This window comes from Sitodiplosis mosellana, unplaced genomic scaffold, assembly GCF_009176505.1.
Source record: "Sitodiplosis mosellana isolate CC-2019 unplaced genomic scaffold, AAFC_SMos_1.0 Smas_scaffold_6226, whole genome shotgun sequence".
In the NCBI taxonomy this organism is placed as follows: Eukaryota; Metazoa; Arthropoda; class Insecta; order Diptera; family Cecidomyiidae; genus Sitodiplosis; species Sitodiplosis mosellana.
In genome coordinates, this window is record NW_022601467.1 from 20013962 (window position 1) to 20036353 (window position 22392).

At 37.6% G+C, this 22392-nt stretch overlaps 3 protein-coding genes across 16 annotated transcripts in view; 2 read left to right on the forward strand and 1 right to left on the reverse strand.

The window, feature by feature from the left end:
- The first annotated feature begins 510 nt into the window (after positions 1-510).
- On the forward strand, positions 511-10591 carry LOC129578776 (hornerin). 3 transcript variants are annotated; one of them, XM_055467860.1, is made up of 28 exons: positions 511-1835; positions 2845-2924; positions 3092-3141; positions 3226-3329; positions 3404-3493; positions 3575-3769; positions 3836-4789; positions 4871-4912; positions 5006-5053; positions 5144-5197; positions 5270-5461; positions 5730-5993; positions 6081-6281; positions 6351-6452; positions 6554-6637; positions 6738-6764; positions 6842-6922; positions 7032-7073; positions 7165-7212; positions 7293-7352; positions 7464-7772; positions 7860-7919; positions 7987-8131; positions 8214-8523; positions 8595-8796; positions 8903-9053; positions 9136-9332; positions 9407-10591. In XM_055467860.1, the coding sequence occupies exons 2-28, from the start codon at positions 2850-2852 to the stop codon at positions 10003-10005; spliced, it is 4686 nt and encodes a 1561-aa protein (XP_055323835.1). In that variant the 5' UTR covers positions 511-1835; positions 2845-2849; the 3' UTR covers positions 10006-10591. The 3 variants fall into 3 exon arrangements, with proteins under 3 accessions (XP_055323835.1, XP_055323837.1, XP_055323836.1); XM_055467862.1 differs by having other exon boundaries at positions 1042-1835; positions 7032-7067; XM_055467861.1 differs by having other exon boundaries at positions 1042-1835; positions 4871-4906.
- A 547-nt stretch (positions 10592-11138) lies between these two features.
- LOC129578790 (coiled-coil domain-containing protein 102A) lies at positions 11139-16197 on the reverse strand. 6 transcript variants are annotated; one of them, XM_055467908.1, is made up of 12 exons: positions 15318-16197; positions 15152-15222; positions 15031-15070; positions 14555-14954; positions 14344-14485; positions 14048-14273; positions 13843-13962; positions 13680-13769; positions 13386-13597; positions 12527-13139; positions 12349-12386; positions 11139-11943 (listed from the first exon to the last, which is right to left on the reverse strand). In XM_055467908.1, exons 1-12 carry the CDS (start codon positions 15435-15437, stop codon positions 11883-11885), a joined length of 2133 nt encoding a protein of 710 aa, XP_055323883.1. In that variant the 5' UTR covers positions 15438-16197; the 3' UTR covers positions 11139-11882. The 6 variants fall into 6 exon arrangements, with proteins under 6 accessions (XP_055323883.1, XP_055323882.1, XP_055323885.1 ...); XM_055467907.1 differs by having other exon boundaries at positions 14344-14488; XM_055467910.1 differs by lacking the exon at positions 12349-12386.
- The window catches only part of LOC129578783 (homeodomain-interacting protein kinase 2), a 47553-nt gene continuing 41321 nt past the window's right edge, over positions 16161-22392 (forward strand). For 2 of the 7 annotated variants that reach the window (XM_055467885.1, XM_055467886.1), the window contains exon 1: positions 16219-16578. The gene's annotated coding sequence lies outside the window, so the exon portion shown is untranslated. Of the gene's footprint in view, positions 16667-20532; positions 21029-22392 lie in introns of those variants that run through there. The other 5 variants (XM_055467890.1, XM_055467891.1, XM_055467888.1 and 2 more) reach the window with 5 other exon arrangements.

Sequence of the window (22392 nt, forward strand, 5' to 3'; positions counted from 1 at the left end):
CTTTGTTTTTGCATCGTTTCACTGCTGCCTCATTCATTCTTCTATGCTCCAATGAGATTATTCTTAATGATAACATTGCTGCAGCAGTTTTTCTTCTTCTTCTTCTTTGCAATCATTTTAGTCGAGCTATTTTATTGTTTTCATTTTTGTTGGAATGTGTATTCCATTCAAGTCTGTCTGTCTCTCTCTCTCTCTTCTTCAATTTCATTGCGCGCGTAAGCGTTCTCACTCTCTTAGCTCAAAATCAAAATGATTAATTCTGAATATTCGCCAGTATCAGCTATAAATTGCAAACACATTCGCAAAAATACTGTATACAATTTAATCGAAACCATGTCAATAGCGATAGTTTGTGTCTCTTTTTCACTCACAATGGACTTTTTTCTCGCTGCACATCGATTCGCTGTTCAATTATTTTGTGTGGTAATTAGTTGCAATGAGATTTCTCGCTCTGGCTCTTGTATTTTCGCCATTTGAATAGATCAAAAAACACAAATTTTCGTTTGTCTTAAAATTGCCAGTGGTTTGTCGGGGCGTAAATATTGTTGTGTTGCCGCGCTCATGCGCTCGCTCGCTCATTTGATCACACAAATGTGCGTCCGTATGTGGCCCAAGTGAGAAAATTGTTTTGCAACTGTTAATGGTTCAGTTGATGGACAATCGTTAGTAGCTAATTAAAAATGTTCCATTCAAATGCATTAAATCGACAGAAACTGGCTGATATCTGATATAGAAGGCAGCGACCAGTTCACAATTGATATATTGCTCGTTCGAATTCTTTGGAACTAAACGTGAAAATAAACACACACTAAATTGAACGGCCGAACGGTTCCTTTCGGTTTGAAACATCAAAGTCGATTTGAATTGAGATGAAACGGCCGTCGATATATTTTCGGAGTTTATTTGAAATTCCAAAGGATTTTCGAAATGTTCGCTTTTTTTTATTGTTTTTCACATTTCAAAACAACAACAACAAAAAAATCCAATCATCCCATTTCCAGTGTGAATTCACGAGCAATTCCTCTCGATCACAATGGAAGAAAATAAAATTGATATGATGAGAGATGATTTAATTCCCACATACGGACCAAATGTAAAATGATTTCGTATAAAAAGTGTTCAATGATAATGCGTGATGATGTGTGAAGTGCGACTGTTATACATCCATTTTCAACACACACCGACTTCAGCCACACAATGTTAATCGAGTGTACAAGAGCAGCAGCAGCAGCAGCAGCAGCATCACTTCGACAGACTCATAGAAGTATCATCGTCGAGTCAAAGCATTGCTGTTTTGAAATGGGTCAAATGTCGAACGCTTCGTTTTTTCGTTAATAAAATTTTGTTTATGCTATGTAGTTGCCGTTTTATGAGGCGCGGGTCGTTGCTGTTGCTGCTGCTGGTTTTTCTTTCATTCCCTACCACATATATTGCTATTCTGTTGTTGCTATTTTGTCGTTGGTGTGAACGGTCTGTTCTCATCCAAAAGAATATTCTATGTTATTCCGTCGATCGAACAATCATTTGATCGTGAACACTCCACATGAACGGTTGTCGCCGTTCGTCGTTAGGCGCGATTCAATCAGATATTCATATTGAAAGTGCGTGTTCGTTGTTACGCGAATAAAAGGGCGAAATATATACATATTGGAAAGAAGGAGAGAAAAACAGAAATCAAACGCTAATCAATACTTGATGCAGGCGTGAATAAAAGGAAAGAAAAAAGAACAATACAAAGTGTTTATTTTTCAATTGAAAGTGTTAAAAATTGAATTAATTCGATAAGATATTTGTCGTGTGATTAATCATTTGCAAGCGTTGCATTTAAAATATTGGTAAGAATGAGATCTCATCGTAGATGTTGTTGATTTTTTTTTTGTTTTCATGTGCGAATCTTGCACGTTTGTGGTCTGGTGGAACCTAATTGATCAAATGGAATTATGTAGAACATTGGCAAAACGATATTGTGTGGATGTTAAATTTCAACTATTTTCACAATGTCAATAAATTTTCATGCAAACGAAGCGAATTAGGTCAAATTTTGTGCGAATTAATAATATTTCAATCATCTGGTCATGTTGAATTTTTGCCGAGCAAAATTTCGGCTCCAATAAAAACAAGAAAAAAAAGTGATAACAATATCTTTAATCGCATAACCTTAAAGCCTTTTCAAAGGAATGTGGCGGTTATGACTACATTTTTTTTGGCAATATTCGAATTTCAAATGGAATGAATGAATGGTGAAGTTCGTTTGCGTGTTTTATTTTATGATGGTTTCAAGGAAGTGCTATTCAAAAATAGATTCTAGTTTCTAATCGGTCGTATGTAGAAAGACGTTCATCGGTTTCGACCATGTAAACTAATCAAAAAAATTTCGAGCGACCGAGTGGAAGTGAAAACGACATTTCCAAAAGAAAAAAAATGGCATAGTCACACACAGAACATAGTGACAGAAATATACATGATGTATTTCCATTTTTTTTGTTCGTCGTATTTGAATGAAATCACTTTACAGCGATTTTTACGAAACTCCATTCAATCAAGAGTGATAACAACAGACAGCGGCTCATTTAAAATCATTCAAACGACTTTTTGTGCGCGTGTGTGTGTGTGATCATTAAATATGTTATATACGTTTAAGATGAGAATTTCATTATAAAATTGATGTTGTCATTGCTATAAAAGTTCAACCTTGTTTTTTTTTGGTTTTTCGATCATGTTTTAAAACGTTGCTTTTCCGGTGCAAAATTCTCAATTTTCGTTCCATCGTTTGGTCCATTTTTATTCAGCGTGTATTTGATGTTTGATAATGGTTGTTTTTATTTCATCGTTTTCTTCTTGCAGGCAGAATGAAACCCATTTTATGGGTTCTATCTATATTGTGTATAGCCCTTTTAGCCGATTTGGCTCTAAGTGCACCACAGGTATGACCATTTATAGAAATATTCTTGCACTTTTTCAAATTTAACTCAACAATTTGAATGAAAAGTGAATAGTTTTCCATTTTCTTTTCTATTTTTTCTGATTTGTCTGTTTATTTTGATGGTTTCGTACGGAATTTTTTCTCAAAAAAATCATCGATTATTTTTAGGGATCAAATGATGATTCCGAACAAGCATCTCAACGTATTAAACGAGCTAGGTAAATAAGACTTGTGAATCCGATTCCTTGCCACTATGTGCAATTTATCTCATGTGAATTCCCTCATTTTTTTCGTTTCAACAGCCGAACCGGGCAAACTCAATCACAGTACCTGAATTTTGGTGATTCACAAACGGAAGGTAAAGCTGATGCTGAAATTACAAGATACGGTTCGCGAGCGTCTGTGTGTGAGTAAATTGTGTTCATTTTTTTGTTGCAGTGATAAAACGTACAATCTTTAAATATGTTTGCTTTGATTCAGCTGGCTCAAATGGGATGGGACAAGCGCAAAGTCAATCGTCTGGTAGTGGATGCGAAGGATGTTACGGCAGTGAAGGTGGATACTCGCACGGTAAGTAACAAGCAATTGCAAACATTTCCTGGCAAAACAAATCAACGACATTATTTTGACAATGCTATTGTCTATTTAAAGGTGGTGCTGGCGGTGTGGGCGGTGGCCCTGGTCCAGATCCGTTGAGAAGCGCGAGTGGTTCATCACATGGATTGCCAATACAAAGTCAAACATCATCCGGTGTACAACAACCCGGAAGTGCCACCGGTTATGATATTTATGGAAGACCAATTGTTGGAGGATCAGCTCTGGGCCCAAGCGGATATGATAGTCGAGGTACAATTTATCATATACTAAGAAAATAATACAACAAAAATGACCAAATTATGATTTCAAAAAAAGGTTTCGGCCCTGCAAGCAGTCGTTCGCCATCTGACAGAATAAAAGATGCATACAACCATGTTTTTCCATCGGGATTAGATGCACAACAGCCCGGAGCTTTTGGAAACAATGGTTTTTCCAGTCCAACCGCTAGCGATCAAACAGGTGTACATGGTCACAATGGAAAAACTCCATCAAACCTGGGTAGCACATCATTCTTGAATAGGCCAATCACCAATGGTAGGCCATCAGGTTGGCAAATTGATACTACGGGCGGCAGCCCATCGATTTTGATGGGAAGAAAGACAGGCTCAAACGTTCCAGATGCTGGAACAAGTGGAGGTGGTCAACCAGGTGCACCAACAGGATTTGGCTCATCACACGATGGCACATCGACAACAAATGGCCGTTCACCTTCAAACAGAGCTCCTGGATCCAACTTGCCAAGCTATAGCCAAATAAACGGCGGTGGTGCTGGTGGTTCACCAGATACTTCATCTTCAGGTAGAACACAGCCAATTCGTAGTGGCGCTTACGATACACCTTCAAGATCGCCTACTACTGGTACTGGTTTGCAGCCCATTGATCAATCACGAAAACAACCGGCCGACGCATATGGTAAAACACATAGACCGGGATATACAAACGGTGAAAATGGATCCAGCGGCCCTTCAGGCGCACCGTCAGCCACAGATGCTCTTGATGGTCTAAGAAATGTATTCAAATTACCACCCGGCTTATGTTTAGTCAGATGTGACACATTGCGACCGGGACAAAGCTTGACGGCAGACCAAATGAGAGATGCGATTGAATCGAGTGGTCAGCCATCAAAATATATACAACCACAAATAGGAACGCCATCAAGTCAATTCCCACAAAGCGTTCCAACAAGCCAATTGCCACAAGGCGGTTATGCTCAATACCCAACAACTTCAGGATCTCAAATTCCATCAGGCTCACAAGTTATTTCACCAGGTAATATTCACTTCCAATGGACTTTCTGTAACAATTTCATTCCGAATCATTATTTTATCACGATGAAAATACTTTCCGCAGGACAAACTCAACCGGGTCCTTTGCCATACGAACAAGGTGCAGGTAATGCAATGACAATATATGTCAAATTTTTTAAAACGCAAATTGAGCCAATTTCTTTAAAGTGTTTATAATAAATCATCTCGTTTGTTACAGGTCAAACTCCAACTGGTGCTGGTTCATTGGGTCCCTCATACATTACAAGTAAAAAAGTTATTTTCAATGAAAAAGATTTTTTCATAGAAAATATGAAGCAACACAGGATATTTATTAATTGCGTATTTAATCAATTAGGTCAACCACAACCAGGAGCTTATCCACAGGGTGCTCCAAGTTCATTTCCAGCAGGTAGAAACTGAAAAAAAGACAAACGAACAAATAATAAATTTGCTATACTTACACTAAATGTGACTGTTTTAGGACAAATTCCTACTCAAGCAGGAACACCCAGCGTTCAATACCCATCCACTTATCAACCGACTCGAGGTTTTGGCGGACAACAATTCCCATCTCCATTGACTCCAACAGGTGTCTACCAACAGGCTGGAATAAATCAACCAACAGGAGGAGCAGCTACTGGAACTGGTGGTGCTCCAAGTTCATTTCCAGCAGGTAGAAATCAAACTTTTCCTACCTACGGCTGCTAGTGTTAAACGTAAATGCACTTAAATGCTGCATAATATTAAACGCACCCATTAATTTTTCATTGTTCCCCTATTAAGAATGGATGCGTTTAGTATTATGTGACTTGACACCAGCAGGACACTAGCAGCCGTAGTTTCCTACTAATAAAAAACATTTTTTTCTAACTAACTTAGAAATATTGGTAGTGAAAACAAATGAAAAATTGCGATACTTACACTGAATGTGGTTATTTTAGGACAAATTTCCACTCAAGCAGGATCACAAGCGGGCCAATATCCACAAGGAGGCGTTCCATCAGGTCAATTGCCACAGGGCGGTGTTTCATCTGCTCCATATCAACCCACTTACCAACCGATTCAAAGTGGTGGTGCACAACAATACCCATCTCCATTGGCTCCCACAGGTGTCTACCAACAGCCTGGAATCACTCAACCAACCGGAGGAGCACCTATTGGAACCGGTGTTGGCACAGCTCAATACCCAACCGGATATGTTCCAAGTACGTAAAAATGATCACTCATACTCATACTCATCAACTATGAAATATGATTTTTTTTTAAATGGCATGATTTTATTGAAATGTCAGGCCCATCACAAACAGTCTATCCACAAGGCGGTGTTCCATCAAGTCAATTGCCACAAGGAGGTATTCCATCTGTTCAATATCCTCAAGGAGGTGTTCCGACAAGTCAATTACCACAAACCGTAATTCCATCGGGTCAGTATCCGCAAGGTGGACTGCCTGCAGGTGTTTATCCACAGGCTGGTGGTTTACCTACTTCACCAGGTATGTAATAAATACTAAATGGATTCGATATTGGTATATAAGACTAGTGATCACAATTATTCGAAATAGGCACAATATCAGCTGGTGCTGGTGCTGCTAGTCAAAGTGGTGCATTCGTTAGTGGTCCATTGCCTCAAACAACAGGCGGGCAATATCCATCAGGAACTCCAAGTAAGTCTATTATCAATTTCTTTATTTCAATATTTCAACAACTTAAAGATTGTTGAAAATAAAAAAAAACTAATAATTTTTGAATTTCTATATTTCTATAGTTCAACAACAGCCAACACATACACAGGGTGGAGCTGGTCAATTCCCACAAGGCGGCACAGCACAAATTCCGGCACACACTCAAGGTATTTGCAATTTGATGGAATTATATGAATATTTAATCAAAATGAAGATGACTCCAAATATTGAATATGAATTAATTTACGTGAAAATTATCTTTTGCAGGAACATTGCCAGGAACATTGCCACAAGGTACTTGATTGATTGAGTCAATAAATTTTGCATTTAAAAAGAATTCAATTATCATTATGATTATCTACTTGTTTTAGGTCAATTGCCAGGAGGCTATGCTCAATATCCAACAACTTCTGGATCTCAAATTCCATCAGGCTCACAAGTTATTTCACCAGGTAATTTTTACGTTCTTTAAAAGTATTCTTCTAAGTTAAAAGTTCTTTTAGCTTTAGAAGTATTTTCATTCCGATTTCAATCATTAATTCTCTAATATACTTTTTGCAGGACAAACTCAACCGGGTTTCTTGCCATACCAACAAGGTACAGGTAATATAATGACAATATATGTTGAATTTTTCGAAACACAAATTGAGCTTTTTTGAAAGTATTTATGATAAATCATTTATGATTGTTACAGGTCAAACTCCAACTGGTGCTGGTTCATTAGGTCCTTCTTACATTCCAAGTAAGATTTTTTTTTTAATGCAGAAGAAAAAAATATAGAAAGCCACACATGATATTTTAATTTTTTATTTAATCATTTAGCTCAATCACAACCAGGAGCTTATCCACAAGGTGGTGGTGCTCCAACTTCATTGCCATCAGGTAAAAATCAAACTTTTCTTATTAATAAAAAAAAAACACTTTGTCTTAAAATTAATGGTAGTGGAAAGAAACAAAAAATTGCGATACTTACACTGAATGTGATCATTCTAGGGCAAATTTCCACTCAAGCAGGATCACAAACCGGTCAATATCCACAAGGAGGCATTCCAACAAGTCAATTTCCACAAGGCGGCGTTCCATCTGGTCAATACCAACCCACTTATCAACCGATTCAAAGTGGTGGAGGACAACAATATCCATCTTCATTGACTCCAACAGGTGTCTACCAACAGCCTGGAATCACTCAAACAACTGGAGGAGCAGGTACTGGCACTGGTGGTGCTGGTAGTGGCACAATTGCATCCGGCGGATACACGCAATCAGGTGGTCAAGCTCAATACCCAATCGGATATGTTCCAAGTACGTAAAAAAGAATATGATTTTAACTATAGTTCAACTAAGAAATATGCATTTCTAATGAATTTTGCAATTTTATTGAAATTTTAGGTCCAAATCAAGCAGTCTATCCACAAGGAACTGGCGGACAATCTCAAGGAATTGGTCAAGGTAACAATATTTCTCCGCACACTTATGCCAAATTCAAATGAATGCATGAACATTTTCCCGCTTCTAGGTCAATTATCACAACCAACAACAGGTGGTGCCGGTTATTTACCACAACAATATCCAACACCATCGACTGGCGGCTATGGCGGAGTGCCAACATACCAAACACCAGGATACACTGGACAAGTTGGATATCGAACTGGTTATCCAGGGTAAATGAATCTTTTAATTCAATGCCAACTGAAATCGATTTGGGAGACAAACGTTTTACATTCGCTTCTCCATTCACCATAGTGCTATTGATAGCACAGCAGCCCAAACCGGACAAGGTGTGCCAGCGAATTATGTTTCAGGTGGCACAACTTCAGGATTGGGTACGGGATTGGGAGATAGTGAAACTAGCAGCGGCGGTGCATCAGGCGGAGAAGAAGATGGATTCTCACAAGCCGAATCATCGATTAAAAACGGTGAAATAGTCTCTAGTGCTCAAGGAACAAAGAACGGTGGCACGGCACAAACAAATGTTCAAGGTACTTACAGTGGAAGTGGTTCATTCTCTGCATCAGCTCAAACAGCCGACAAGGATCGTTCAGCTCAAGCTCAAGTAAGCAAAGCATATATTCAATAATTGCGTGGTCATGAGCAATGAACAACACATTTGTCCCATTTCAAAAGGTATCTGGTAACAAAGACGGAGCATTGAGTTCGTCACAAGGTTCGGGTGGAAAGTCACAAGCTCAAGCACAAGTTCAGGTAGATGAAAAAACCGGAGGCACATCAGCCAGTGGTCAAACATCGGGTTTGCAACATTCAAGTCAATCAGAAGTGACGGCCAATGAGAAAGGCGGTTTAGCCGACGCACAAAGCAGTGGTCCAGGTAAAATGCATCGCACATTGTGGTTATTGCATAATTTTTGCCACTGTCGTTCTGTGAAACGGTGTCATTGTCACTAAAACTAAACGCGATGCTCGAATTTGAACAGGTCAAACATCCTCACAAGCGCAAATCGGTTTCAAACCAGAAAGTGCTAGCAATAGTCAAGGATCAAACATTTTCAACGGTGGTGGTCAAGCTTCAGCACAATCCGGAGTACATTCGGGACAGAGCCAGTCACAAATTCAAGGAAACTTCAAGTATGGTCACATTTTGAAGAGATCCACGAACTTCAACTTACCTTCATTGATGAAATGAGAAAAAAAAATTGTTTACTTTCAGATATGGAATTTCATACCATGGTGCAGCTCAAGCAGCTTCCGGTACCAAGGAGCAAGTCACATCGTATCGTGAAAAGAGCAAAAAACTCTTCCAATCGATTGGTCAATTCAGTAGATCTAATCGTGATGCGGTTACAAGTGTACCCGTTTCTGATATTGCCAACATAAATGACATTGGATCGAAGCCAAAGCAAACATGTAAGGCGCACATTGTGCGATTCAAAATCTAAACTTGCATTTTCATTTAATTGATTAAAATTTGGTTTTGACAGCATTTGCCCCGGAACCAACACCTGATACTGAATCAGAGCTAGAGGATGAAGATTACAATGCCGATGAAGGAGGAGACGAATATGATGGTGATTATGAAAATGGCGAAAAGAAAAACGAAACGAATAAGCAAAACACCAAATCAAGTCGCATGCAAGTTGAATTGCCACAACGAACCGTATTGGATGCAACGTCAGGTAAATCAAAGGAAACCGTTAGTACAACCGAAGCAACACCAAAATCAAAAACCACCAAACTTGTTCGCATGCCAGCCGTTCGCAGTGAAATTGTTCCGGATGGATTTAAAGGAAAAATTGAAGAAAAACGACAAAAACACAATCTCACATCGAAAAATCAACTGGGCAACGAGGAAACCAAGGTTGACGTCAAACCAGACATTTATGTAACCGTTACGAAGTCCGTTAGCGGTAGTTTAGATAATGCAAAAGCAACACCAACCGATGATAAGAAATTCGAATCAACTTACTATACAAAGAGTTCGACTTGTGGCTACTTCACGTTTTCATGTAACATTGTTTATGGTTCGAATGGCCGCAGCAAAATCTGTCGACCAAAGCAACCAACTAACGGAAAATGCTAAACAACAAAAACAACCAAACCCATACAATTCACCTTGTATCATTTGAAATTAAGGAGAGCATTTTTTTTTCTAAATAACAACATTTTTTTTAAACGAACTAATAGTATTTATGCTTGAATTGTTCCATAAACGAGAGAGAAGATTATCGAATTCCTTGAACTGCTAACATTGAAAATGATTTACTTAAAATGAAGATGAAGAAAAAGAAACTCGAAATTAACTTTGATTGTATGTACTTATTTTGGCCCCAATCTATGATTTACCAGTCACATACAGCACAGTCATGCACCCACACACACACACACACACAAGCACCACATGATTTATGATAATGAAGTACGTACCATGTTCATCGACAAAACTGCCAAAATTTAATCTCTATTTGTTCGAAGCGTAACTAATTTAATTAGAGATGATCAATCTTTAATTGGAAACAGTTAGCCAAATGCATTATAGAAAAGTAAACCAAACAACAAAACAAATATGTAATGATAAGCTCACAGAAACGCAAGCATTTTTAAGAACGTTGTAACAGATGTAAAATTTCATTTACAAATATAAAACATACCAAATTCATGGTATCAAATTTCGGTGTTTATACGTCATTTTTGCACAACTTTTTTCTTCGGTTTCGCTGAAATTTGGTAGCACGTGTGAAGAATAGTTTGCGATATCAACTAGAGTCTAAAGCAAAAAATTTTCGACGGTATTCACAAAGCACATAACACTTGAAGGTAATAAGGCTCAAATTTGGGGAATTGAAGTAAAATTGTTGGGGAAAAGCTGCACTTGGTAAGTAATACGATATTTATTCTAATGAATGTGGTATGTTTATAAGAGTGTTTGTTTTTCAAAAATGCCGATTCATTCGATATTCTGAAGCGATATGTTTGTTAAAAGGGTCTAACTTTGGAAACCCCCTTTATTATCAATGGGAAGAAAGCTGTGGCGCATTTTTCCAATTTGAATAAGTTTTCCTGTAACAAAAACTGGTTTGTCAGTTCAGTTTTTGTCGACAAAACAAAGAGAGTAGTTATACTGTATAGTTATTACTATTTACTCTCGTGAAAAATATTTTCAAAGACATTCTGAAATATTGCATTGATAGAGTTATAAAAAAAAGACCGTGGTAATCTGTTAAATTTCAATGTTTAATCATAAAATTACATTTTGGTACAATTTGTAATATTTCGCCGCAACAAATTGGCGCTGTTAGTTGTCTACGACGAGAAAATGTTGTTATTTTTTCCCCGTATATTTCCACAATATAGGACAATAAATCAAACATTGTTGTTGTTTTTTAATGAAATGAATTTTGTGATGAGAGTAAAAAAAATAGGTTTCCAAGCGCGCACGCCGTATTCGACGCTGACTTTGATTAGAGAGTATGAATTGAATCTTAAAAAAAGTCGCGAAATCACAATAGAATGACTTAATAAGCTAAACAATTAAGTTAATCATGCACTAGAGGAGATAGATCATTTTGTGTTCGACTTCTTTTTTTGAGTGGAAAGCCCTTTGGAATGAGCCCGATGAAAAGACTAAATCAAAAATGCACCACAAATATGTGTTCAAATACAATGTTTTATGCAATACATCGATGTCGAACTACGTTCAGTCAAGTTAAAAAATGAAATAAAAAAAAATGAGTTATCGTTATTTAAGTTGGCTAGCGATTCAGTTTTGGCATAAGAATCAAAGTGAGACTGTTACTAGCAATGAAAAATATGACTAATGTTTTAATAGGCAAGAAAAAAAAACAACGAAAATGAATTGTCGATGGTTCTACTTGGAAGTACTTAATTAAATGAAAAATAATGCAAGAAGATTGTGTTTGCCAGTTTGAGCAGCGGCGACGGAGGGATTGGTAATGTCGTTCAGTCATCACTTGTTTCTTCGTTTCCCGACAAAATATCCTTGGGCTCGTGACTACGGTGCCTGCAATTCGAGGGAGAGAAAGAAAGAAAAATCAAATAATGAGCAATTTTGTTTTGGTTTACATTCAATCAAAAACGATCGACTCAACGATACTTTTCTAATTGCTAGTGAAATTTTGATTGTTCGATATAATTTTGTGTATCAATTGGTTCCTTATTTGGAAATGGCTAATGAAAATTTCAAATTAAAACATCTACGCCATTGATTGCAACAATGCCAAAAAACATAAAAGCGACGATTTAAATATAACAAATACACACACACAATAATCGCAAGTGGCTATTCGAAATGAGAATTTTGAATAATAAACTGAAAATTCGAAATGATGATGCTCGTTAATCGAAACGCGGATTTCTTTTTCAATAAAAAAAAAACAAAACAAAGCATGCAATCAAATATAACAACCATCTTTTGGTAGCCTTCATTGGTCTCTGCACGGCACACTGATTTGAAAAAAAAAGAAGAAAACAAATACAACGAGAGAAAGAGAGAGAGAGAGAAAGTGTCGCAAAAGTTTGTTTTAAATACACACATATTTATAAACCGATGGCCATTAAAGATTGTCTGTTGTCGCAATACTTACTTCCTCGTCGTCGGACACTTTGAGTCCGTCGATATTAATGCTACTGTGCATGTATGCATCGATTTTTTTATTGCTCAAACTGTCACCAGCTATGGCTTTGGTGCTGTCAACGGAATCAATCGATTCGGTTAATTTTGAATTGTTTGGTAATTTATTGTTTTGTGTTTGTGAAATGTCACAGTTTGACGATGGGATCGAGTCACCGCGTTTGTTGCTAAACTTCAGAAAACTACTGAAATTGCGGGCTTTCTTGCCGTTACGCGTCGACGATGACGGTGAATGTGATGAGATTGGCTTGTCGAACTTTTGCTTAACTCGCTCGAAATCCGAATGACGTGACAATGGTATGGCAGCCATCACAATTGACTGTGACTGATGATAAATACCACCACCACCACCACCGCCGCCTCCACCACCGTTCTTATAATCGAATATGCTTTCATCCAACGATGTATGCTTCGCATCGGTATAAATTGCCGAATGCCGATGGCTTTTCTTATTATCGGCCCGCGAGTTTTCATCAAACAATTGTCGCAAATCATTTATGTTCGGTTTGCATTCGAGCGGATAATTCGGCTTTGAGCTTGAATGATGCTTTGGACTTATTGAATTTCTATCATTCACAGCACACCGGTGGCAAAGTGTTCGTATGATGTGTGCATGTGCGTTTAACACGTGATTCAAAATTTATTGTGTATTTTCATTGGATTAAATTATGAGTAATAAGCAGCCAAAAAAGCAGCGTCCGATTAAGTGAAAGTTAATTCGTTTCATTAATTTCATTTTGATTTTGTTTTATGTAACACTTTTTTTCTTGTTTGTATATGTACAAAATGTGCAGCAACAGTTTCGCTCTTACCTCGTTTGTAAATGTTGCATTTGCGCCTGAAGACTGTCTATTTCGTCTTCAGCTCCAGCCAACTCATGTTTCAGTTCTTCGACACGTGCTCGTAACCGTTTCACTTCATTTTCATACTGTTCGGCACGTCGCACCGCGTGACCCAGCTCGGTATTGGTTTCAGCAAGCATTTTCTTGAACTTGTTGTGCGAATGTCGCAATTCGAATATTTCCTACGAAATCGAAATTTTGGATTAAGTAAAATGCCAAAAACACACTTTCTTTGTTCAAATGATCCATTTCGTTGGTTTTTACCTTATTTTTATCCATGATTTCCTGTTGAAAACTACGCATTTCAGCATCATTATTACTTGGAATTGGTCGTCCACGTCGATCAGCTCGATCCTAATCGTCACAATTTTTTCCATTAAAACTCCATTTTTCTATTATCTAAAGCTAAATAATCCGTTCAACTTGCCTGCAAATCTCGAACTTCATTACGCAACTTTTTGTTATCTCGTTCAAGTGCCAGTTTATCGGATTCGATGCGTTCTCGTTTGCCCCATTCAGCTGCATTTTCAGCTTGCAAGCGTTCGAGCTGCATAGACGTCAATATTTTTTTATTAAAACAAATTTCAAATTCCAAAAGAAAAGGTTAAAAAAAAAAATAACAAAATCCTCACCTCAGCTCGAAGTTCACATAGTTTACGTTCCAAATTTTCGCGAGCATTAGCTTCTTCGATTTGTGAATTGGTGAGAATTCTCAGTTCGGCTTTGTGTTGTTCTTGCAACGTGAGTAGTTCACGAACCGCTTCCTGTTTGGCAGACCGAATTTCTTCATATTTCTCCTTGATATCCTCCAGTTCGCTCGTCAATTTTTCAATTGTTTTATACAAATTATTCTTTTCGCTGTGAACGGTCAACATTTCGGTTAACGTTGGCTATTTACATTCCGTGTGTGTTTCTTTTAAATACTTACTCTCGTTCGGTTTGTACACTCTTACGGCTTTCGTCTAGTTTGAGTTGTAACATGGAGATCTGTTGCATCAGACATTCTTCTTCAAAATCATCCTTGGACAATTGTTGGATAAGCCTTCGTTCCTCGGCACTATTTCTTCGATCTTCTATGAAATTGGAACGAATATACATTAAAATTGTACAATTTTGTCACGAAAATTCACCGTTCATACCTTCATTTCTCAATGATTCGATGACATGCTTTGGAACGGCACCTTGTAGAACATACTCTTCGATTTCGGTATCGCGTTTCTCATTGTGATCCTGTGACTTAGAGTTTGTGACTAAACCATCTTCACTGTTTACATTTTTGAGACCATCCGATGAGATGTCTGGCGAACAATTGGAATTGTCACGACCATCTCGTTCGTTCTCTTCGCTATTGCCATTGAATTGGCCCGCGTGCTTCATCATAAGTAAATGCACCTTTTCCATCTCCTTTTTCAATTGGTTTATCTGTAGTTCGAGCTCATTTTTCTCTCGTTTATATGAGTTTGACTCTTTTATAGCGGCTTCAAGACTAGTTCGTAGTTGCTTCGCTTCATCGCGAGCTTTGTTTCGCTCATTTCGTACCTGGAATTGATTCAAATTTTTGTTATTTAGTCGAAGAAATTGAAAAAAAAATAATGAAAAAAGTTGAACAACGAACCTTTGACCATTTTTCACGCCAGTTTGCAGTACAATCAGACCTGAGCACGAAAAAAAAAGTAATTCCAATAAACAATTATTTACAGAACAAAATCGAAACTGGGGCATTCCCTTTAACTTACCACCACTTCATGGTTTTTTCCATTTGAGATGCACGCGCTCTCGCCTCCTCCAACTCCCGCTGTCTTTGTGACTGAATAAAATAACAACAACAAAAGAATGACAACAAAGATTAGTTCATTTCGTGGCACAGACACCATTTAAGAGCATTGCATTTGGTACACGTACATCGCGAGCCTCCCATTCGGTTTCACCGAATCTGGCCGCTGTAATTGGTTCGTTAGCATTATTTTGATTCATCTCTGGCCGTGGTCGCCTCGAATGTACTGGTGGTACAGCTTGCGACATATTATTCTATCGTTAGTGTATAGAAAAACCACACTAATGATTCGCTTTACGAATGTGAGATAACTGGTTTTCAGGATCTCTCTCACCACCGTACATATATCGTTTTTTCTGTCCTCTTATTTACACTGTTCCACCCTCAATTAAAACCATTCAAACCGTACAACTTGAATATTTTCACCAATAACCACTGGAAAATCAGTTCGTTCGAGTTGAATCACAATTGAAAATGTTCAATAAACCGTGGAATAAATCCATGTTCACTCTGATTGTATTTTGGCTTGGTGCTGAAGCGTTCCTTCGTTTTTAATTTTTTTTTTCATCGCGTACATAGTTTTTATTTTGATTGTTTTGTTGTTGCTCACATTTGACAGTTTGAAAATGCAAGCAAAACGGAACTGAGCAACTCGTTCGGGTGCGTTCTGTGCATCACCAGCACATCGATGGAATGACGACAAGCAGCGGCTGTTCATACTTTTTATGTATTTTCCTGGTGTAACCAAAAACCGCTTTTTGATTCGATTTTTGAAAATTTTATCTTCAAAAAATTGTGTTCATTTTAAAATTGCAGTGTTTTCATTTTCAAAAATCTGTACATTCCATTCAAAAAAACAAATGTCAAGCTCAAAATATACGTTAAACATTGGCCACCATTGGAACGCACACGGTTGTTAGTGAAGCGCGTTGTTTGTGTGTGCGTGCGCGCAGCCATGTAAATGTCATGTCGTTGGATTTTGAGTGCGAGAGAGAGGTGACTCGCAACATATTAATGAATTTCCCATTCAGATCAAAAGTGAACAGCAGACTATCGTGACGGGCGTTAGTGTATAACGTAAGAAAATGGCGAGTGTTGACAGCAGAGCAGTGCTTAGTGTTCATAATCGCTAAAAATATATGAAATTTTTTCGGGGTTTTGTGAACAAGAGAGTGTGACCGAGATACAAAAAATAAATGCAAATCAAAAAACGTGAACAGAACATCAAATGCCCCATAGTGTAAATAGAAATTCGACGATGAAAACCCCACAAAAAGAAGAAGTTGAAATAAGAAATAAAATAAAAAAATTTGTCGAAATCAACCATTGAAGAAAGAAAGAAATAATACAAGTTCATACGAAATATATGTGTGTATCTATCTATTCAGTGTAAGTTCCAAAGTGCGAAAATACATTCACCAAAAATAATTGGTTGTCATTACATTGAAATTGTCCATTGAAAGGTTGCAACAAATATGTTAGCGTTACAATTTTTTTTTTATTATTGAGTAAGATTTGTTGATTGTGTTGAGATTGGGCCGACGAAGGGAAAAAAAATGCGCTTCAAAAAAAAAAAATATGGTGAAAATTCAGTGAGAATATTTCCATTCGTCGGAGCCAATAACAACAAAACCGAACGAACGAATGAACAGAAGAAAAAAAAACATATCATCACCAGTCGAACCTCTTTTTTTTTCTTTACTTTATTGTAACGCATTCATACACAGTGGAAATGAAAATAGTAGTGCTTGGTATGGTTTATGGGTTTCGAATGGCTTCTTAGTATGAGCTCACTAAATGAATTCATTTCAATATGATACTTTTTTTTTGCTCCGTTTGTTCGTTATATGTTATTTTCCATGATTTCGCGAGATGATGGCCACGAATCACAAGCTAAAATACTTGAAACATTTCGATTAATTATTCAAAAATCTCTCAGTTGAATGAGTCGTTTTAAATTGACAATCGCACTTTGTGTACATGCTATCAGGCACACAACAACAATAACAACAGTAACAACCGAGTATGTCGATTGGCAGTGGCGGCCGCAAACCAGCCGAATATGTACTGACAGGCGGCGACTCTGCAAATTTAAATTAAATTAAATTACTACAGAGAGAGAACAAAGAGGAAAAAAAACAACACGGCAAAAATATGAGAACAAATAGAAGAGAGAATTAGATAGTGAGAGACAGTGAAACCGTCACAGCAACCGAGAGCAAATAAAAAACAAAGTATTATAAGAGCAGTTGAGCGAACAGAAACATAAAATGCACAGAAATTACGACGTCATACGATTAAAAATGGCGTTTCATGTTATTCGTTCATTCGTTTCAGTTTCGAATCTCATTTATATTTTTGAAGCATTTCAAGAGAGCCTGTCTTCGCTTGTTTTCAATTCGAACGAACCAAATGTGAGCGCCCCTGATTGGCGAATTATACAGAATATGAGCGCGCTGCGAAATCAAAATCGAAACAAACACATTTGTAGAGAAAAAAAACATATAAACGAATGCCAGCGAGCAGTGAGTAAAATGCGAAAGAAGAAGAAAAAAAACATCATCAGAGTAGAGTATACACATCGTGGCTGGATCATGTTCTCTTTCTATGTGTCACATTGCGTTGTAGTGCTGCGTTGTTGTTGTTTTTTTTTGCGCCGGACGAGTAAAAGAAAGTCGAACGAGTCACAGAAAGGAAATATATAGCATCGAGTCTATCTCTCTCTGTCTGTCTTTCTCTCGAACGCACAGGCCAATTATCGATTGTAGTAAAATAAACAAACCGATGCAGTTACGATATTTATTCACATTTCGCTCGAAATATGCAGACCCAATCATTATTTATGGATGTGAATGGCCGAAGACCTCTTTGCTAGAAATTTGCGTCATTCATATTTCTCCATTATTTATTTAGTTTGATTGCTGCTCTTTTCTCTCTCTCTCTCTCTCTCTCTCTTTCTCTCTCTCTCGCTCCATTTCACTCTTTTTCTCTTGTTCAGCCGATAAAAGATTCATTCGACTTTTATTTATGCTACAAAATATGCGTTTCCGTGCGTTGCAATCATTATGGTGGTTTAGTGAAGCTCTCAGCATTTTGAATGTGGCGCGTGTATATATGTAATGTTTATGTTCTCTCTCATTCGCTGGCTATGTCATTTTTATTTTGTTTCGGGAAATGCGACGCCGATGTGTCATGATTCACCAGCCAATCGATAACTAACGCTGGAAAATACAGAGTGAGCTAAAGAGAGCACGCACACGCATAATAAAGCATTTTTCGTTCCTCAAACTTTCCAGAAACCGGTGAGAACCTTTCATTCGAAATTCTAATTATAAAACGGTCCGGTTTGGTTCGTTTTTCTTTGGCATTTCATGTGGCATTCATAATTGGTATGGACAACCGGAGAAAACAAAGCCAACGGCTGCACAAAAGCCAACCTAAAATAAAGAGTGACCGCTGCTTTTTTTTATATTCTTCCTTATTTCACCACACGCTTCGTCATTTCTGTAAGTCGTTAAAAAAAACACACGCACAGAAAACGAACCATTTTTGTTGGTTGATGGACTGAAAAAAGTTGGGCCCAGCTCATTCACAGCAACTGAACCACCACACACAAATCGGTTTTCTTTGATATTACATTTCGAGCTGTGTGTAATATATTTTTCGTTTCTTTTGTTGTGATTATTCAGTTCATTTTGTTTCTCCTTGGATGCATTTTTTATCTCTCCTTCTCTCGCTAGAGAATTGTCAATGCTATTCCCAACTGTTGATTATACAGCTTCACCATACGCAAAATAATGCTCGAGCAATTGCATGTTTCATTTTCTTCTCGGTTTTTGTGTGTGCTGCTGCTGTTGAAGGAGCATTTCATTTGCCATACACATTGTTTCATTCTTTTGTTGCGGTTTTTATTAAATGAAACCATAGCCATACAGCGCTATAGCTCAGTGTAAGAAGAAACAACTTGTCGTCGCAGAACAATTCCCATTACCAATGACAAAAACAAACGGAAAATACAAACTAAAAACGGCCGTAGAAGAATAAAAATTGTTGAAGATTAAATTTTTGTTAAAAGAAGAAACAGTTTAAATACCAAACGGATTTCTAGCGCACACAGCCATACAATACCGAGCAGACAGCCTGCATTTATGTGATGCATTATGAATGCATTTTCCATATATTTATGTCTTTATTACGCTTGTTTGCTCTTCATTGGTGTGTGTGTGTGCTTTGCACCAAGTCGTACAAAAATAAAACTCACCAAATATAAAATGCATTTTTATCTCGTTTATATGCCACTGATGCTGCTCTATTACTTCTTTTCGGTTTCATGTCGTTTAGCTCTGAAATCCCCAGAAAATGAGAATCCATATTTCAAATGCAAGAAGATAGAAAGAGAATAGTCGGAAAATAAAAAGAGTTCAGCACTAATTTCGCTTTAAATTAAATTCGCTTCAGCATTTTGCTCTTTAAGCCGCATTTACTTGCGATACAGGTTCGTGCAGGTTTTTTTTCTCTTCTGTTATGCTGCTGCTATTGTTGTTGTTGATTCGTTTGTTTGTTTGCTACATCAATTGTTGGTATATCTATTTTGAAACTTTTCGCAAACGCATCGAGTTACGAGAGAGAATGTACGAAATTCTATCAATAGCAAGATAGCCCAACCTTTTTTCTATCATCATTTACTGATTAATCCAATGTATGCCTGACTTTGATTCATTTCGGCTTGGATCGCATGGCAATTGAGTTTTCTCTCTATCTCTCTCTCTCTGTGTTGTTATTTGTACTTTCTTTTTAATTTGTTCCACATCGCATCGTGATGTGTTTCTTTTCGATTGATGAGCAAAGCAAAAGGCAAAATCTCCATTACATTGTGATGACATGATACCATATTTATGAAAAATTAAATATGAGCGGAAACGAAAAAGAGATATACAAACAAACAAATCATCTCGGCAAAGCCAAAGGAAGTCAGGATAAGAGCTATCAAAGCAGACGCAGTTGGGCTAAACGAAAGATTTTACATGGCACACAGACATACACACACACACCGAGCCCATAAGCAAGAGAGATAGGATAAATGAGAACTACGATAAAAATACGTATACATAAAATATCTCAAATTATTGGTTGCTCGGTTACCACCATGTAAAACGGATTCTGTGTTGCTGCCTTGTAACATAATTGAAACCGGTGATTGTGCTCGGGATATTGGCTGACTGTGTGTGACTGTATGTGTCGGTGTGCGAGTATACGTGTACGTGCTACTGCTGCTGTTCGCTGCTTGGGCACATGCACCATACATAAAAATATGCTCTCACTGTGTAGTGTGTATCCATGTAGCATTAGCCCGAACGCTAGAAACCATATCGGTATATGGATGATTTGTTATTGTTAGTGCGCCAAAGTCATGCGTTCGCGTCAGTCAAATTCGACAACATATTATTGGAAAAATTTATTGACGAAAAAAAAAATCAAATAGAAAGTACGGCGATAAATTCAGAATAAGTCTATTCGCCAATGGCAATCTTTTGTCCAGTCATTGATCAAAATTGAACAATTTGTTGAAAAGAGTGAAAATTAACACGAGCAAATCATAGAAAAAATCCCTCGAAAACAGAACTATGGTCAAAAACGGAACTACGTTGTTTTACAAATGATTTCGGTGTAGTGAATTTTCGGCTATCAATTCTTGTGCACAAAAAAAAAAAAGAATATTAATTTCAAGATCTAAAGTCCAAAATGGTTGTGAGTGGAAATGTGAGCGGTATTCTGTGATGATGCGTATGTGCGGAAAACTTGTTCGTTAACCGTTTTGGTGCTGATAAAGAGAGATAAGGTATTATCGTTACCATCGCTGTATGTTGTACTGGTTTGGCTGGTGGATTTCAGCTTTTATGATGGTTGTGCAAGCGATTTAGTGTCTAAATGAACAAACAACAAGAAACGATTATCGCTCATTTCGACTTTCCATTTCGGCTGTGTACCGCCGAACACTGTGTGTTTTGGGAGTTGGAACACGCGCTAGCGCGCACCACAAAAGCAAAAACCACAAAATGAGAGATATGAATTGTGTACACTGCTATAGCAGAAAACAACAACAATAACAAAAAATAAAACAAATAAAAATTGTAAAAAAAATGGTTGCCAGCACACAAAGTTTGTTTCTTGTCAACGCAATCGTTATCAATTGTAACCAAATGTTTTTGAAAGAAATGTTTCTTCTTCTTCTTCTTCGGAGCGACAAAACAGTGTTAATAATTGGTCGATCCGAAATTGATGAAGAATGGCATTATTCAATCCAAACGAAATGTACATGCGTTTGATGGCAGATTCCATCATACTTTCCTCGCAACATTGAAGTGTTTGCCAATTGTATATCATTTTCCTTCCATCAACTACTCAATAAATTGATAAACGGAGACAAACTACAGACGAAAAAATTGAAAAACTTCAATTTCACTTACCGAAGTAGCGAACTTTGAAGAAGAATATGAAAAAAACGAAGACGAAGAAGAAAAAATTGAGTTCAAATGTGTATATGGCATGATCTGGATGTGCACAAAGCCAAGCACCAGCTTGCTTCTCTAAGTGCAGCACCATAAATTTGCGCCAATTTGCACAACAATGTGAACTTTGATTATGGAATCTGAAACCCGGTGATTTGTTTAGCACACTTTTCCATTTCCTTCGTAATTTGTTATTCAAATGCCGTCGACTACACAATCTTCTTCGTTGACTCTTTTTTCTTCATATCTGCCTCTCTCACTATCGTTCTCTGCCCGGCTCCGGAATATATGTACATGATATGCGTGTGTCTGCCGCTGTTGCTAGTTCGCAAACTTGTTCGTTGATGCACCATTCTTGAGGCTCTTTTTTCCTCTTCGCTTGTCTTTGACCCGGCTGAAATGCTATGTGTAGTTCGGTGAAAATGATGAATTGAATATCACGTTCATATGTTTTCGTTTTGGCGAATTGACTTCAGCGCTCGTCGCAAGTCATGAACGTTCGACAACAAGGAATTATTCAACAAAACCCATTTCCAGGGCTGCTGATCTCTTTCAATATTCCATTTTTTTCTCTCTTTGCGCTCAACATTCAGTGCAAAATCCTTCACGCCTCTTTGAAACGTCTATTCATGACAACCGATTTTTTCTCTCTCTCTCTCTCTCTCTCTCTCTCTCTCTCTCTCTCTCTCTCTCT

Excerpts from the sequence above, each read along its gene's own strand:
- LOC129578776 (XM_055467860.1), top strand. The coding sequence starts at position 2,850 with ATGAAACCCATTTTATGGGTTCTATCTATATTGTGTATAGCCCTTTTA. Across the intron at positions 5,198-5,269 it reads TCCAAGTTCATTTCCAGCAG|GACAAATTCCTACTCAAGCA; the intron begins GTAGAAACTGAA and ends TGACTGTTTTAG. Across the intron at positions 7,213-7,292 it reads AGGTCCTTCTTACATTCCAA|CTCAATCACAACCAGGAGCT; the intron begins GTAAGATTTTTT and ends TTAATCATTTAG.
- LOC129578790 (XM_055467907.1), bottom strand. The coding sequence starts at position 15,437 with ATGTCGCAAGCTGTACCACCAGTACATTCGAGGCGACCACGGCCAGAG. Across the intron at positions 15,223-15,317 it reads CCGAATGGGAGGCTCGCGAT|TCACAAAGACAGCGGGAGTT; the intron begins GTACGTGTACCA and ends TATTTTATTCAG. Across the intron at positions 13,963-14,047 it reads TATGTGAACTTCGAGCTGAG|CTCGAACGCTTGCAAGCTGA; the intron begins GTGAGGATTTTG and ends ACGTCTATGCAG.